At 33.6% G+C, this 19276-nt stretch overlaps 1 protein-coding gene, 1 long non-coding RNA gene and 1 pseudogene across 2 annotated transcripts; 2 read left to right on the forward strand and 1 right to left on the reverse strand.

The window, feature by feature from the left end:
• Positions 1–6884: 6884 nt before the first annotated feature.
• LOC134267362 (uncharacterized) lies at positions 6885–11203 on the reverse strand. Its single transcript, XR_009992140.1, has 3 exons — positions 10786–11203; positions 9158–9377; positions 6885–7209 (listed from the first exon to the last, which is right to left on the reverse strand). It is a non-coding gene; the product is annotated as an uncharacterized LOC134267362 (long non-coding RNA).
• Positions 11204–13079: 1876 nt separating this feature from the next.
• On the forward strand, positions 13080–13871 carry LOC134267360 (uncharacterized; annotated as a pseudogene).
• A 3419-nt stretch (positions 13872–17290) lies between these two features.
• LOC134267361 (uncharacterized) lies at positions 17291–18526 on the forward strand. Its single transcript, XM_062749579.1, has one exon. The coding sequence runs from the start codon at positions 17291–17293 to the stop codon at positions 18524–18526; it is 1236 nt and encodes a 411-aa protein (XP_062605563.1).
• The last annotated feature ends 750 nt before the right edge of the window (positions 18527–19276 follow it).

Below are 19276 nucleotides of genomic sequence, written 5' to 3' on the forward strand. Positions count from 1 at the left end.
GTATTTAATGTAAAACACAAATAAACTCCTCTGTATAATCTCTACATATACTAGACAATTAATGCTGGAGGTTAAGGCAAAATGTAATCAAAATTTCTTCGTGCAATGTTTTTGAGTCAAATTCAAAATATATATAAAAACTGCCTTGTCATATATATATATATATATATATATATATATATATATATATATATATATATATATATATATATATATATATATATATATATATATATATATATATATATAGCTGAAAGCGCTTACAGTAAAGATTTTATTTAATTCGGACTGCAGCATTCTGTTTTCATTCATTTAAGTATTTTTTACTGTAACAAGGATTTAACTAATCAACGTATATAAAGAAATATAAATATAAATATATATATAAAAAGCACTAAAAAACCAACAACACTGTATATCCTAAATGTCGGATCTACCAAGTAGATACAAGGTCACGGATGGAAATAACTATTTTTATATTTAACTATTTTCTTTGTCCTGAGGAAGGGACAGGGCGTCCCGAAAATTTGACAATTTTTATTGTTCGTGTCGTTGGTCATTTTAGTGCTTTATATATAAAATATATATATATAATATATATATATATATATATATATATATATATATATATATATATATATATATATATATATATATATATATATATATATATATATATATATATATATATATATATATATATATATATATATAATTTCAAAACAAAATGAAGAATCGGTACAGTTTTTGGTATATTTAAAAGTAAAAATCCAAATATTATAAGGAAATGGTACTGAACGAACTTCAGAACTGTCGGTTTTATAGAAAGTTAACAACCAACCAAGATCGTCACACAATGCTCAAGGTTGAGAAATTAACTAAAAAATATGCCGACAATTTAACAAAAAATCAAATTGATTTCTTAACAAACTTTAAATTGAAATCCAGTAATTTCTACGGATTACCAAAAGTCCACAAATCTAAGGAGATCCAGGAAGCTGTGAAAAATTGTGATGACGCATATATAAAAATGTCCCAACCTGCTGACCTTAAAATACGTCCGATCATCGCTGGACCTGCATCAAGCACCCAACGACTGAGTAATTTATTGGACATTTTATTGAAACCACTATGCAAATTATTACCCAGCTTCGTAAGAGATGATATAGATTTTCTGAATTATATTCCCCAAAATGTAGACCCAAACACTATTCTCGTCAGTTTTGATGTTACACGTTTGTACACAAATATCCCACATATTTTGGGACTGGAAGCAGTTAGTTACTGGATAGACAAACATCCGGATATTATAAATGAACGATTCCCAAAGGAATTAATTTTAGAAGGACTGAAGATAGCGTTGGAAGATAACCATTTCCATTTTAACAATGAGTTCTACCTACAAATAAAAGGAACCGCCATGGGGACAAAAGTTGCTCCCTAATACGCAACTTTAGTGATGGGATATTTAGAAGATCAACTATATGGAAAAATACCTGAACTATTTGATGTCGACTTTGCTAGCTACATAAAAAATAATTGGAAACGTTACCTAGACGACTGCTTCATATTTTGGACCAGGAGTGAAGAAGACTTAACTAAATTCCATTCACTTCTAAATAACCTCCGTGATTCCATACAATTTACTATAGAAAAAAGTCGTACGGAACTTCCATTCTTAGATCTTCTTATTATAAAGAATGGATCGTGTATAACTACAGACTTGTACTGTAAATCCACGGACACGCACCAATATTTGGATTTTAGATCGTGCCACCCATCCCACACAAAACGTAATATTCCGTTTAATTTAGCACGAAGAATTTGTACAATTATTACAGATGAAACCCTACGATGTAGACGTTTGGAAAAATTAAAAATATATATAAGACGACAAAATTATCCATTGGATCTAATAAACATTGGAATAGAAAAGGCATCCGAAATTCCAATAGAGGACCTAAGAAATCCACGCCATATAGACGACACCGATGATGACGGGAAAATAGCCTTTGTAGTTACCCATAACCCAAGGAACAGAAACATCCTTATGGACGCTAAAAGATTTTATCCCATTTTAGAACAATCGGAAAACATGAAAAGTTTAGTTCAGCCAAATGATATCATAAACAGTCGACGACAAGCACCAAGTCTTAAAAAACTGTTGACCAAGGCCCGTTTTACTACACAGGAGGAAATTCCAACCATTAAAAAATGCGGAGATCCGAGATGCGGAACATGTACATATTTAGAAGAGGTGAATAAAATCCAACTTCAATCAGGAATGGAAATTCGAACCAACTCATCTATGAACTGTAAATCGGAAAACGTCATCTACTGGGCCATCTGTCCGACGTGTAAAGAATATTATATTGGACAAACGGGAAAATTAAATGCCAGGGTTCATGTGCACAAGCAACAAATTAAAGACCCTAGTGTGCGTAATACACCGTGTTGTGAACATTTCGCAAAATGTGGCAAAGGAATATTTAAGATTTTCCCTTTTTATAAACTTCCAAATGAAAACGAAAGTTTTAACAATTGACCTAATGGTCGAACGGTGGTTACTGACTCTCCTGCAGAGATCTCCTGTTTCACCAATATACTGGTTGGAGCAAACTTTGCAACTGATGATGTCAATATGACAAGACAAATTTCCTAGTATTTTGTGCCTGTGGCCTGTAACTGGGCTGTTAAAACTGTCTGTGTCAGTGCTTTGTTACAGTTAATTTGCGTCACCAACTCTCGAACAACCCACATAACTATATATTGCTTACGCCTTAGTTAATTAATTATTAATTATTTTTTACCGATAATTAGTCCTAAACATTTCAAATTAAAATTTATGATAGATCATAATTCATATGTTAAATTGCCCCTTCTATATTATTATTTTTATGCCCCTCTTCGAAGAAGGGAGGGCATATTGCTTTGCTGCTGTCCGTCGGTCTGTCGGTCTGTCGGTCCACTTAGTTTCCGTTCATTTTCTTCACAACCGTTGCACATACTGAAATGAAATTTGGTATACAGATTTATCAGAAGAATATCTAGGCCAAGTTCTGTTTTGGATACAATCGTGTCATTTTTTACAGAGTTATGCCTTTTGGACTTAGAAAAATTCCAATTATAATCTATCCATTTGTCCTTAAGGAGATATGAGTGGACATGTATCCAGTTAAAGATAATTAATGAGCTTAGTGTGGGAAGTTGGGCATCTCTGATCATGTGTTATCTATATCTCCTGAGAATTCGACAGCAGAAGGAAAGATCTCTCTTCTCTAATTCTTTTAATTGTAATTTATTGCCTGTCAAAACATTTATTTTCCAGTCTTGTTTAAAAAAAAAAGAATGTGATAGTTAATAGTAAATTTTTTTTGTTTTTTATGTTATAGTGTATTTATATGTTTTTTTAACAGTCAATTTACAGTGTCATGTCGCACAAAGATGACAAACAGTTCAAATTCATATTTTCAATGTAATAAAAACAATGTAATGAATTTAAAGTCAAGAAGAAAGAAAATGAAGAATGTTTCACTAGCTACAACAAATTCAATCTTGCATTCAAAAGAAATAGTTTTTACATGTCAATGCATGCACCCTATATTATTGTTCAAGATACATATAGGAACAATAAATAATTATAAAATTTTTGAGAGAAAAACCATGATTCCCAAAAGGTTTGATGAAGGCTCCTTGATTTAGTGGGGGAGAATTTCACACCTGTTACATGTATTTATACACAAAGCTTTCAAACTTGGCAAAAGTATACATCTAAAGTAGAAGGTGTGTCGCGGCCTATTTCGAGGTCACTGTGACCTTTAATTTAAGTGAATTTTAAAAAAATTGAAGTCTTTTAAATTTCAAATTTCATTATCCTAAACAATGTAAAAATATAGTTGTATCCTTATTAAAAAATGTTAAATTAAGTAAAAACATATTTTTTCATCATATACTTTACAGCAATCTGTTACAAATGTCAATGTTTTGAGAGGAATTCAGTTTGTCCCATGGGCATAATAAACAAGCACTGGTCAAGAAGAATTTTGATAGCAGAAATGTGCATGTCAAATTAGAGAGAAATTAATGAGTTTATCGTCAGGAGCTAACTGGTAATCTCTAGATCTGATCATGCAGCTGCTTAATTTATCTCTTGGGAGTTGGGCAAAAAGAAATGGCGTCATACATGTAGTTGCTTGTGTTAATTACGAGTTCTTGATGGCTGTAGTCCAGATAAAGATCATTCAATTGGTGTAATGTAATTAAAACATATTGATGTTTTAGTGTATGATTAAAACTAAATTAGTATTGTATAATATATACATGTGTTCATTGAAAAAAAAATAACATTTCAATTTTTATATGCTAGTATTTGGAACAAATTGCAGTCATGTCTCACTAGAATTTCATAGTCTAAAGAATAATTTTTAAAAAATTTTTATTAGACTAGCATTTCCATTATTTCATAAAATATGCAATAAAAAATTTAAAGCTGCATGCATATGGATATTTGTTAAGATCTAACACAGCCAGTAAAAAGGCAGTTTAGAATTATGTGATGTATTATTTGTTATATTTAATCCCTACACTGTGAGTCTCTTAGAGATGTACGTACAATATCTTAAACATGATAAGAATTGGAAATTAAATCATTGAAAGAGTTATATATGATAAGTGTCTCAAATGGCCCCCTAAAATAAATATCTTACTTTTAATTTATATATAGCTTTACTTTACACAGCTATACATGCGACCTTTATTGTTAATTTTCATTGTGACCAAAATGCCGTTAATATAGAAATATGAAATCATAAAGTTCATGTTTCCCCGCAATTTCAGCATATTTTGTATAAAACTGCCTATTTTCAAGCAGTTTTTCTTCCAGAAAATATTGAGCGCAAACTAGAACATACTTTTATTTTCTACCAAAGATGTATCTATTCAATACTAATTACTGACAGAAAAATTATGCATGTTCTACAATGCGCTCTATGTTTCCCATAAGAAAAAACATCAAGAAAAAGAAGTATTTTTGGCTTTTTTGGCAAGATATATAAAAAGGTGTTATTTCCGTCATCATTTAAAGCCAGTGAGTGCATATTAATGTGAAAAATATACCGGAAATATATCTGATATAATCTCTTCTACAAAATAAATATCAATTAAACATATCTGAATAATATTCTAAAATGTTTATTTTCAGGGGGCCAAAATTGGCTCTTAACATAAATAGTCCTTTGTGTCTATCTGTTAATCAAGGCTAAATGATTTTCTTGCACCCTAACCAATTAATGATTATTATTGAACAATATTTGACGGGCGTATCATGCTGTGGCGGGGCACTAACTTTATTGACAGAGTTATGCCCCTTGGACTTTAAAAAAAATTCCACTTATTTGCAGTTTCACTTCATTTTCTCTGCAGAGGTTGCACATATTGAAATAAATTTTAGTATACAGATTTTTCAGCTGAATTTCTAGGTCAGGTTTTGTGTTGGGTAGGATTGCACCATTGTAGACAGATTTATGCCCTTTTGGACTTGGAAAAAAATCCAATTTTGGGGGGAGGGGGGCATAAGTGTTTTACAAACATCTCTTGTTCTTTGATTATTCTTTATCAAGTATAGTTACGCTATTTAGAGAGAATGAAATAATGTACGATTTACTGATTGTCGTAATTAATTAGCATAATTATTTTTTTTCAATTATGTAAATCGCACTTCACCCGAGTATACCCGATAGACAGGGCGCATTTCATAGCGGTCCGGATTTTTTCTTAAATAGTGTTCTTGAAAATTTCCAAATCAACATGTAACTAAGTATGTAAATATATAGTGTTTAGTAGTTTAGTAGTAGTGCTAGTTGTTTTTTGTTTCTCTTTTTCCTTTGTTCTAATGACTTTTTAACTGTTTTCTTTGTTCTGAGGAAGGGACAGTGCGTCCCGAAAATTTGACAATTTTTATTGTTCGTGTCGTTGGTCATTTTAGTGCTTTATATAAATTTCCATCCGTGACCTTGTATCTACTTGGTAGATCCGACATTTAGGATATACAGTGTTGTTGGTTTTTTAGTGCTTTATATATATATACGTATTTCTTTCTTTTTTTTTTCTTTTTTAGAAATTCCTCTACTTATTACTATTATGCTCATTTTGGAAAAGGTTCAGGGAATGTTTGGTTAAACTACGTTTCCTGTAGAGCAACAGACGTATCGATATTTGATTGTGGACACAATGGCTATGGCATTGGATGTGGTCACTACGGTGATGTTGGAGTGAAATGCAATTAGCTTCTTTAAGACGTAACAGTATAATTGACAGAAAGCTGGTACCATGAATTGGACATGAACTGATAAAGCTATGGCTTGAGACAGTAATGAAATCAATAAACAATTTTGATTTTAAAAAAATAATAATAACTAGAGCAAAGCTCGTTGCAAAGCAACGAGTGGGTCTTCCTTCTTAGCGATAAGCAGAAAGTGAAATGTTTCAATTGTCAGCTTTGCTACCATTCTTTTATTTCTTTGACTCAAATAGCAAAAACCTTTCCGGGTTAGAATAGGTCCTCAGTACCCTCTTGCTTGTCGTAAAAGGCGACTAAATGGGGCGGTTCTTCGGATGAGACCGTATAAACCGAGGCCCCGTGTCACAGCAGGTGTTGCACAATAAAGATCCCTCCCTGCTCAAAGGCCATAAGTGCCAGGAATAGGCCTAAATTTGCAGCCCTTCACCGGCAATGGTGACGTCTCCATATAAGTGAAATATTCTGGAGAGGGACTTTAAACAGTAAACAATCAATCAATCAATTATACTGTAAAAATACAGATATTTACACACATTTATAACCTTAACTAGTAGAACTGGTATGTCTTCTCTTGGAAACGGAAGACCTCAATACAGATGTTAACATGCAAGATCTGACACATACTTAAAAAGAATATTTATTCCAAACTAAAGATAGACTCTGTAACAAAATCTATTTCTCTTGAAAAACTGAAAGCAATTGATTTGTTCATATTTGTGGATTTATGTCTGTTTCTCAAATCAAAATTTAAATATGAATATTTAAAGTCAATATCATAAACTAAGACTGTTTCACATGAATGTTTCAATTTCATTATGCTGTTTATTCCTTGTCATCCCCCAACAGATGCTCTTCTGGCAAATCATGATCGTGCTTGGAATCAAATTTCAGTACTCTGATGACAGTCACACCTATCAAAAAGAAATTGAAATTTTTTATTGAATTTTTTTTAAAAAGTGCAACTTATACACTGTTATAAGATAAGATAAACCATCAAACCGAGTTCAAAGATACTTCACATTTTCCGGTAGTCTATAATTATTTAAAAATATAGGTTTACAGGCAGTCATTTGAGGATGTTATAAAATAACATATTAGTTTTTCATGATTTCAAATAAAGAAAATGTACATTACTTGTTCATATCAAAATTTATTAGGAATGGTAATGGTTAACAGTTGTTAACCGACTAATTAGCCAAAAAGATGGTATCCAGTTATAATTTTTTTATGTGTCAGGATAAGACCATTCGTAAAGGTGTTACAGCAATTAAGAACAATGCGCTAATGAAGTGACAAAACGCTATTGCATAAGGAACAAAGAGCTAGCGCAAAGTAACAATGTGGCTCTAGCTCATTTATAACACCATGCTAGTAAGTTTATGACAACATTCTGGCCAGTTTAAGACACTTACAAGGTAGCATGAAGTAAAAATGTGCTACAACACTTATGACGATGGTCTAGTGTGTTTATGACAACACAATGACAATGTACTTGTGCATTGTAACAATGTTGCAGCAGGCTTTTACACCACACAGTCAAGATTACATGTAATAGATTGTGTAAAGCTGTGTTGGCATGGCAGCATATTTTGTGTCAGCACAACTGCATGTTATTTTAAGTTGCCTTAGCCTGACAGTGTTGTGAACACTGTGTTAACACATTGTTCCTAAACATGCTGAAGCACTTTTACAATTAGCCTTATCTGGACACCATAATTTTCATAACCAACTAGCCATGTTTTTTTGTAAAAGTACATGTAAATCATTTTTTTCATTTAGATTTCCATATGTTTTAAAAAGACAAGGAATAAAATTCAATTTTCTATAAGCTTCTATTCATTATAAGTGTTTGCCAAAGCATTTTTTCCTATATAACCAAAATACATCTTTGTCTTTATGGTAGCCTAGTGGTAGGGCATTCCCTTTATATAATCCTGAAGTTTAGCTTGATTTCTAGCCGGGCTCATTGCTACGAAGTTCAACAGGAAATGCTGCTTCATCACTGATGCTTAATCAAATTTACACGTTAAAATATAGTACATTTGCGCAATCAAATTTGAGGCAATACAAACACTGATTACAGAATTAAATTTTCAAAGTTATCTGAAATTGTCAAAAAATAATTATAATAATGTACTTTCTACAGTCTTCTTCGATTAATTATTTGTTTAAAATATGCAAAAGGTTTTCATCAGGTATCGATGTGTGCGCCATATTCTATAAATAAAGGTTGTATTGTCAGTCTAAAACAAATGCGGTAAACATCATTAATTACTTGATGTATGCTTTGATGCAAATTCTCAGCTGAGGACACATCAGTGCATAATCGTTTGACCTTAATTAATCTTGCTGCATTAGTGTTTATTTACTTCTGTTGGTATATAAATCCCCGAAACCGCCTCAAACGATACATGTGAATATTTTATGCTGTTAAATTCTATAATAATTTTATTTAATTTTAAAACTTTTTAATACTATATATATGCCATAGAGATATTTTTGTGGATAACATATCCTCTCAATGTCTGAATTTGTTTTTAAACTCTCATCACGGCCTTTGTTCATTACCCTGTAAATGAGCCCAGCTTTCAGTACTTCTGAGTACTTTGATTATTCACTGCATCAAACCTAAGACAAAAACATGATGCAGTAATGTTACTTAACCATGCACCCAGCATTTGAAGTGAATGAGACCTTAAAAACCTCATAGTACATGTTAGGACAATGTCACTGAGTTCCAAATAAAGGTCTAAATAAAAACTATTCACCGGTATATATTAACACCTCTAAATGAGTGAAGGAGTGAAAATTCTCAAATAACATTACCAATCAAAGTACCAATAAGAAGCTGATTCTTACATCACAGGTTCCAATCCCATTGCTAAATGCTTCAGACGGGTTACTCCAATGAGACCGCATACACCGAGATTCAGTGTCAAAAGGATCCCTTACTTCTCAAAGGCAATAAGTGCTGAGTACAAGTCTATATTTGCAGCTTACTATCCCAAGTGGTGGCATCATCAAATGACTGGAAAATGTTTGATAGGCCAATAATCAAACAAACCATTCCTGCAGTCATCTAAAAATAAGCAAACTTTCTATTATTACAATTGTTTTTACAAATTTCTTTTGAGATTTAACTGAGCAACAATTGTGCAATTTTTTGTCAATAAATTTTGATACTAAAGACTTTGTTTGAACAGCTATTTATAGCAATTACAGACAGCAGCACGAAGCGCTGCTCATAGTGCAAGCTCTCATGACAACGCCTTGGCAAAGAGAAAATTATCACTTGCTTATTGATCCACACAATTTCTTTTCCGCAGTAACTTTGGACCCACAGTGCTTTGATTCTTTAAGCTACATTCTTGCAAGAATTGATCAAAAGTTTCCAAAAAATAAATTCACCTTGATTTAATGGATAAATTGCAGATAAATTAATAGTGGGGAAAAAAATTCTTCATTAAAGTCAGCACTATTCAAGATTTAGACTGGTAATTAGGCCTAACTTACACCACGACATCGTTTGACTTCAAAGTCTAGTGCCCTGTTCACATGGAGAGTTTAATTCGCAGTAAATTATCGCGAAGTAAACTAATGCGAATCAAACTAATGGGAATCAAACTGTGTTAACATGACAGCTAATGCGAATTAAACAAATGCGAATAAAAATTTTACTTCTACAGTCAAGTGTCAGTAAGGCTATCCACTCAAAAATAGCACAATTAAGTACTTAAAGCTGACCACCAACATGTAGCATTTGAATTAATTTTGCCATTACACATGCCTCAAAATTTAATTCGAATAAGCTTCCCTTTGTGTTCACATGGAGCTAATGCAAAGTAATTTAATTCGCAGTAAATTAATTCTAATTAATAAAACTAATTTGAATTAAACTCCCCGTGTGAACAGAGCAATGATGCACCAAATATCAAGTGCGGTTTGACAAGCCCGATCTAAATTAAAACTGAATAAGTATCTGCCCTCACCCTAACAGTCACACCGTCAACATATTGTTACGGTGTATATTCAACAAATAATAAGTGTAGTGTGAATTACCCCTCCATGGTTACTGCGGTATTGCTCTTTTGCAGGGCAAAATAATAACGTTTGGCAAAGTTTTTGTTGAGAGATAATTAAATGACGTATATTTAACAATTACTTATATGTCATATTTCACCAAACTATATCATTTTGCCCTGCAAAAGAGCAGTACCGCGGTTACCGTGAAACGGTCTATAAGAGTATCACTATTCATGATGGATAGTGGAGTGTTGAATTTTTTGTTTTGAAAGTGAGTCTTGTTGAAATTAAATGCTCACATATATTTAAATAAAAAATAAAAAGCTGTTGGGATTTTAAAAGGCTAACAGAAAGCGTCTGAGCCTTAAAACAGATAATGTATCGGTGTGTCTGCGTATTTCTAAAAATATCAATGCTCTAAGCTGCCATAGTAATTTAAATTTTTGGTAAAATAAATTTCTAACCTTCATTCCGATAGTCCACGCCAATCAAACTTTAAAATGTCACCGTCGACTCTTTCATCACTCGATACATTTATCACTGGGAACCACGAACCAGAGTCAAGAGTGGTCAGCTTGTTAATGTAACAGTCGGAATTTCCTCGTAAACAATTCACACAAAAATTTATAAATCGGATAATTCTGCTGAAAATAATGCTCCAGAGGATTGATAAAGTACTTCGTAGCTGCAGATTAAATGTGCGTGCATGTCTACATACGGCCTGTGGCTTGTGTGGTAAGAAATGCTCAACTTCACATGATTTCCAACTTTCAGTTTGTAAACATGTGTCCGACTTTTGGGACACACTAATAACCGGATATACGAAAGACCTGATATTTACCTGATGTTTTTATTTTAGATTAAATGACAATATTGAGTACTTCAAATGACTTATTTAAATACTTTATGACTATGATGCATAATGCTATACAAAATTCGTTTGTTTGGAATATTTAGTGACGATTTTGAATCAGGTCAAATAAGGTTTTTAGTACATAATTTAGTACCTTCCCATTTCCCACAATGCCGCGCGTTGTTTACAAACAAGAGGCCCCGAAAAGACTTCCTCTTAACTAATGCAGAAATATTTTGATTTTACTTATTGCTGTGTACATCATCACATTATATTAATTATTTGAATAAAAAGAAAACAGAGAAACACCGAATCAAAACTATATCTTTCAGATGCATCAACTGAAACTGTGCACATGCAGTAAAGGCTTGGCTGGCTATAGTAGACAACTTGTTCCTGTAAGGTTTCTCACATATTTGTTTTATAAAAAAGTATTAAATATAGCTTGAAGTTTATTTCTCTTTATATCAAACGACAAGATTTAATCAGGTCGAAATTATTTCAGTCAAACTTTTTCATAATATACCAATATTTTTAGCTATCAGTAAAAAACGTGTATGAGCTATTAACCCCTAATTATAGGGGCCAGCCCCTTTTCCTTGATCTTATATGAAAGCTCTTGTAATTATGCACAACTTTTGTTATATATTTCTTACCAAATTATTCTCGGTTCAAAAGTTATTATACAAAAAGAAGCAAAATTTCATGGAAAAAAAATTACTAAAAATTGCCGTCACATAGCTTCCGATCTTTAAGAAATCAGCTTATAATTTTATCGTTATGCACATCTACAATGTATTGGCTACAAGTTCTCCAACTTTCATGTAATTATCATATGTCGTTCTTGAGATTATTAGTGGACACGAGACATCAAAATTATCAATTAAAGGGCAATAACTCATAAAGTAAGGCATGTATCAAAAAATTGAAAGCAGATGTAAATAGGTGTAAATACAAGGTATCTTACCTGAAAGTTTCATAAAAATCAGTCGAAAGGTCTTTGAGAAATCGCCTGTCAAAAATCCGGCGGGAAAAAAAAAAGCAAATAATAATAAGAAACAGTAGAATAACAGTAGGGTCTTCCGAAGGAAGCTCGGAAGACCCTAATAAACTACGTTGTTATGTAAACATGTTATATTGAATACTCTGACAAAATACTAATAATACGCAATTATCTTTCAATGTGCAGAAAAATCTGCATTTTGTGTGTGTGAGAGTAAGGGTGTGTGTAAGAGAGGGTGCCTTTGTGTGTGTATTTCCTCTTGCAAAGTAGAAACTTTGTCTAAAACAATACAATACGTTTTTTAGAATAAAAAATGAATTCAACTTGAAACAAGATGTGTTTGTGAAACACTGATGCCCCCGTATGACAACATAACAAAGATTAAACTTTTTTTAAATGATAATTTAATTAATTGGTACAAAAAGTCGGGTATTCTCACTGGAAAACAATTGTGAAATTTGAAAGTAAGCTAATGTTGAAGTTTTCTTAAAAAGTACAAAAATCTCCAAGGTCAAGGTCAAAAGGTCAATGTAATTGGTATCAAATTAAAGGTCTTGCCACATAAAATACTTACGTAGAGCATGAAAGCCCTAGCCCTTACCCTTCTGAAGTTATGGCCAAGGTTAATTTTTTTTAAAGTATGTCAAAGTCCAAGGTCAGAGTTCTTGATATCAAATGAAAGGTTTTGTCACAAGAATTCCATATGTAAAGTTTGAAAGCACTAGCCCTAACCCTTTAAAAGTTATGGTCAAGGTTTGCTTCGTTTACGGGGGCATAAAAAGTTGAGCTTAATATACCGACATTCAGTTTTAAACATGTTCATTTCAAAAACCTAATAATTTTTGACAATGTTATGTGCTTTGGAAATTATATTTCTCAGTGACTTTTGGGCATCCCTAAAGATGAGTTTGCTGAGGTTTCTGTTCATGGGTACAAAGACCTAAGACATGTGTAAATTATATCAGGGAATCTCTTGAGGGATTGAATTTATTAAGAATAAGTATTACGTACTTTTCCTATTTTTCTTTTTGAAATACAAGATAAGCTTAAACCAAGAAATACATTTGAGTTCCGCAGAGAAGGAAACAAAATACAGTTTCATTTTAGCGAGGAGAGATTGCGAGGTTTAGAATTGTTATCACAAAGATTCATCTCTGGCGATTTCAGCTGTGTCACAGATTTAATTTCTTCCGAGAGAGCTAGAGGCCATTCGTCAACGAAACAAGATATTACGAATAGCTGATAAACATGGGCGGGACACGGTTTAGGAGTATGTGGATTCTGATATTGCTGACAATAGCGAGGATGCCGCCAGACTGCGCTCCGCTATTTCAAGAGCCGCCAACAAGAAGCGGAAATCTCCTTACTACAGACCCGTTTTCCATAAAACTTCAGGAGTGTTCGATGGTTTGTCACTTAGGCAGCTTTTTCTCGGCAGTGCAAAATTCAACTACCGCCAGCAGTTCAACCCTAGATTCATCTCGCCCAGTTCGGCAAATTACAGAAATCCCCTACAAACACAAGTCGCAAACATTGTCTGCCACTACTGTTGACTCCCGGGCCATTTTGCAAGATTCTACCCGTACACTCAGCAAATCCAGTTCTCCACCCCCAGAGAACCCAAACAAGAGCACTCGTTCCAACATCAACATAGCAGACCAGCAATGAAGTTGAGTATGATAGTCATATATTAGACCATAAATCTTACTTTGATGCAAATTCAAACATTTCAGTTAAAGATCGTTTAAAAAACTCTGTTGAATTTTGGAAGAATGTCATAAAGCCAGACGATTATATTTTAAATGTTATCAAATTTGGCTATAGGATAGAATTTATTACATATCCTGAAGTTGTATGTTTGTCTAACAACAAATCAGCACTGCAGAACGCCCCTTTTGTTTAAAAGGCCATTTTAGAATTGCTGAGAAAAGAGTTAGTCATTGGATGCTTTGAACCGCCCCATTGTGTTAACTCACTGACCGTTTCAGCGCCATTGAATAAAAAGCTAAGGTGAATTCTTGATCTTAGACACGTCAATGTATGCGTTTTAAAGAGAAAATTCAAATTCGGGGGGTCTTCAGAGGGTCTCAATTTTGCCGAGAAAGGATTATCCATGATCAAGAACTATATGCGGTATATTGGATATACATGTATTTGCCCCCCACAAAAGTCAAATTTTGAAAACTTCTTGAAATGTGCTGAATTCAATAAATTGTATGAGAAATATAAATTAACAGAACATATTATTGTTTCAAAGTAGTTTATTCACAATTTTGTTTTTATGACGTCACAAACTAGTCCGATTTTATATCCTTTTTCAGGAAGAGGACAAAATGGACAAAATTTCAACAATTTTAGCTTTAAAATTTATAGAGCGCAAGTTTGTTCAGGAGCAATATTGACATATTTCATTGATATTATCATTCTACACATTATATCAAAATATTGAGCCTGAACACACATGCGCTCGGTGACTTTAACTCAAAATATGGACGAAATATGTATATTTTTCTGTAGAATTCATAAAAAACTGATATTTACGTCATGTTTGTGACGTCATTTCGTACATATGACGTCACTACTTATGAAAATATTCAGTACGTTGAAGTCAACATATGCCCCCCTATTTAAGAACATAATTAGATATTTCTCCATCAAAGTTTGGTTTAGGGGGGCAAATATCGGTTATTACCGAATAAAGTTCTTTGATTTAACAAGTGGATATCATCATGTCAACATCCACCCAGATTTTTACAAATATATGGGTTTTTCCTGGAATTTCAATGACTCAAAGCGTTATTTCGTATTCACAGTTCTACCTTTCGGTCTCAGCAGTGCTGGTTATATTTTTACTAAAGTATTAAGACCATTAGTATTGTCTTGGAGAACAAAAGCATACGGAATTATAATGTATTTAGACGATAGCTGGGCTTGCAATTCCAAACAAAATTGTATTCTAATGTCACAGAATATTCAAAAAGATTTGTTGCATGCTGGAATTCTTGTTAACGAAGCTAAGAGTGTTTGGAACCTAGTACAAAAGTTAGAGTGGCTCGGTTTTGAGTTGAATTCAGAAGTCGGTTTTATTGGTATCCCTCGAAATAAATTAGAGAGTTTGTGAAGCAAGATATACAAAATAAAAGAAAAACAAAATATATCTGCTAGAGATCTCACTTCAGTAGTAGGCAGTATTATTTCTTTTAAGTTTGCACTTGGGCCTGTTTGTCAAATAACAACGAGACAATTGTCAATGCTTATTGCTAATGCATCATGTTGGGATGAAATTATTAATACGCTGTATTTCACTTCCTGGCTGGTGTGAGCTAGAGGTTTGGTTAAAAAATAGCCTATCTATTCCCGCCAGGGTTATTTCCCCGTGGTATCGCACACCGGAACGCATTGTTTTTACTGATGCTAGCGATTTTGCAGGCGGTGGTGTTATGTTAGATTCGACTAAGAAAGTTTTTCATGTTATGTGGGATGAATCAGAGAGAGTTCGAAGTTCAACTTTTAGAGAACTTAAGACAGTTGATGTGTTTGTGAAAATTTTTGGTGGTGTTTTAGAAAATAAATTTGTAAAACTATATTCAGACAATGAAAACGTCGTTAGAATTTCGCAGATCGGCAGAATGAATTCGGATTTACAATCTCTTGCTTTTTCTAAATACACAAATTGTTTGACAAAAAATAGAGATTTTTCTGTAGCTTGGGTTCCACGAGATCAAAATGTAGAAGCAGACTTTGTTAGCAAAGTTTTTGATTTTGATGATTGGGGTATAAGCAATCATATTATTGCATTTTTCAATAAGGTTTGGGGACCTTACACTTGTGATATTTTTGCGAGTTGCAATAATTACAAAGTGAAAAAAATTTATTCTTTGTTTTGCACCCCTGGAACAAGCGGCGTTGACGCATTTGCGTTCGACTGGTCACAAGATTTGAATTGGATTGTTCCTCCCGTTTTTTTGATAGGCAGGTCAATAAAACATTTATTAAATTGTAGGGCTAAGGGTACCTTAATTGTTCCGAAATGAAAGCAGCAGCTTTTTGGCCTTCTTTGATCGACAAAAACGGAAAGTTCTTGTGGTTTATGAAAGATATGAAAGAATATGAAAAACCGACGATTTTTTTCATTTCGGGATCTTATACAAGTAGCGTATTTGCAGCTCACAAATTTATCAGTAATGTTATAGCACTGAGATTGGATGCTTCGTAATTAAATCACTGCATCATTATATGTATTTGTTCATTAGCATGCTTTGATTGTGAAATATGGACAGATTAGTACACAAAGGTTGACTGTTAACTAGTGTACAATATGCATGCATATTGAAATGAAATGATTGGATGACTGCTATCCAATAAGGAGGACTGCTCTCCTAGATATGATGTATTAACATTGAATGATTGCAATTCTAACATAGATTTATAATTTAATATACTGGTACTGAAATTCATATAATTTGATGACTGTTTTCATGGAGGATTGCTCTCCTATTTTGATATTGATGATAAAATTCCTTGTAAATAAGTGTGATATAATATCGTGGCTATTATTGGTTACTGTGCAAATTTGGTTTGAATTTCAATGTGCTTTATTGTTATACATTTCAGACTTTGAAAAATTATCAAGGCCAACGTCGGTTCTGGAAGCGCATTTCTACAGTATAAGTTGGACTCATGAATTTTCTTCAAATTTGAATCCATGCGAGGACAAGTTTCTGAAACTAGTGCTTGAAGGTGGAAGGCGCATGTTATCAAAACCTATCAGCAAAAAAGAACCTATCACTACATATATATTACGTAAATTGATGGATTTTTTTTCCAAGGATCCTTCTAATGTGCTGAAACTAAGATCCTTTGTGATGTGTTAATGGGGATTTTTTGGTTTCTTTAGATTCAATGAATTATCAAATATTCGATTATGGAATGGGATCACGTGACCTGCGACGGTGATGGTCATGCTATAGATCGGAGGGTAATTAGTCGAATTTTGGGTAGGTAAAACCGTTTTTTGTGCCCTAAAATCGTTGCACTGGTATTTATAGTCATATTTGCTACCGAATTTGTGCATTTGTTGACCTTTTTGGTGAAAAAGTGACTTTTTCTCATAATGAGTGACTCAAAGTATAAAGGTGAGAACTCCTCACAGGTACGAAATCCTGGTTTAACACCTTTACCCGCAGCGGTCAGTGGAGCATTAAGCCATATGTCCGTTATCGACACCAGCCTTCGGGCTATAACGGAAAAGATGGACTCTTTTAATACTCTGCAAGAGTCGTTGAATAATATGCAGAAGGACCTGTGGAATGAGGATGGACTAGATGACAGAATTAGATACATCGCTCAACAGCATGAAGACAACCAGTCTGAAATTGAAACCTTAAAACAGGAAAATATTACCCTCCGTAAGGAACTTCAGCTGTTGAAGTCGATTGTTGTAAATTTAGACAGGAAAGTGACACAACAAGAAAGTGAGATTGTAGACCTGAGAGGAAGATCTATGAGAGATAACATTCTAATCCATAATCTGGCAGAAGAGGAAAACGAAGATCTTAATGCAAAAGTTCACCAGATCATAAGAGATCATTTAAAACTGGATATCGGTTTTGTCAGAATCCATCGTAACGGACCTAGAATGCCAGGCAATAAACCCACAACCATTACGGTAAAACTACGCGACTCTAACGATAAGGACCGGATTCTTGCAGCCCAAAGAGCTCTGCGGGAAAAGGAGAAAAAAGAGAACAAGGAGAAAAGCGCCTTACCTTGCTACATTACACCTCAAACATCAGTGCAAATTAACGAAAGTAGAAGGAGGCTTAAGGAGATCAATACACAGTACAGAATGAACAAAATAGAGACCAAGATAATTGGGAATAAAGTTGTGTTTCCTAATGGAAATGTGTATCGGGAAAAGGTTACCACGCCTAGAGCTGAAGATCTACTCTTTGTGGACGAGGCAGAAGAGGAAAAGTTAAACGAGATAGAGGCGGTGACAAGTGATCCTATCTATGAGGGTGGCAATGTCTTCAAAGCGGTGGCTACAAAAGCGAGTACGTATGCAGAGGTCAGACAGTTTTACAAAAAAGTTATGAGTGACCCGAACTCCGCCAACGCGCACCATTACGTCCTAGCATATCGGATTCAAGATGCACAAGGGAACATCCGCGATGGATACTGCGATGATGGAGAATACGGCGCAGGTAGGAGAGTGGTCCGGCTTTTAGGAGATCAGAGTGCCACCAACGTCGCATTCGTTATTTCAAGGAAATCGGGAAATCATATCGGACCAAGGCGCTTCGATATCATATGTGATGCCGTGCTCAATGCTGCCAATAAACTCTGAACAGCTAAAGAAATGAATTATTTAACACCCATTTTTCCTGTTATCTTTGGATAATGTTTCTATAAAGTTAATAAGTACTATACATGTACACATTTTCTTTCTGTAGGTGTATGTGAAATCGCTTAGGTACATTTATATGCATCTTATGTACCAGTTTAACTCTTGTATCGGAAAACAATATACATGTATATTTAAGTTTTGATACTGCCTGTAACCATGCAATATATGTAGGTTCCTTTTTTCTTGACTTTTTTTGAAATTCAATTGTAATATACATATATTTCTATTTATTTAGTAGATAGGCCTATAGAAAATATAATATTCATCTTTTTGTTAAAAAAAGAAAGAGGAAAAAAATGTTTTTAAATTTAGTTCCCCTATTCCTATTGTCTCCTAAAAGCTACAACGTCTTTTTTCTGTTTAAAAATCGTTAATATTTTTTTTGTTTGTCTTTTTACGGTTAAAAGGTTTATGCTTGTCGTATGTTTTTTTCCGGGAGTGTATAGTTTATCCGGACACACTTTATTTTTATGTTGTAGTAATAATGTCCGGTTACGAGTAGCCTGGTTCCCGAGGCCTTCCGATTGTGCAAGCACAGAAGGCCTGGCATCGACCTTTTCAATGGCGGCGCGCATGTTCCAATCCAACATGGCGGACAACGTGGTAAGTTACTATAGATGACAGTGTTTTTGCAAGAATTCAGCTAGTTCCTACTGGTTCATCAACGATTTTAATTGATATTTCCCTAGA

This window comes from Saccostrea cucullata, unplaced genomic scaffold (assembly GCF_032062105.1).
Source record: "Saccostrea cucullata isolate Sc308-1 unplaced genomic scaffold, CSIRO_AGI_Scuc_v1 ctg10044, whole genome shotgun sequence".
Classification (NCBI taxonomy): Eukaryota; Metazoa; Mollusca; class Bivalvia; order Ostreida; family Ostreidae; genus Saccostrea; species Saccostrea cuccullata.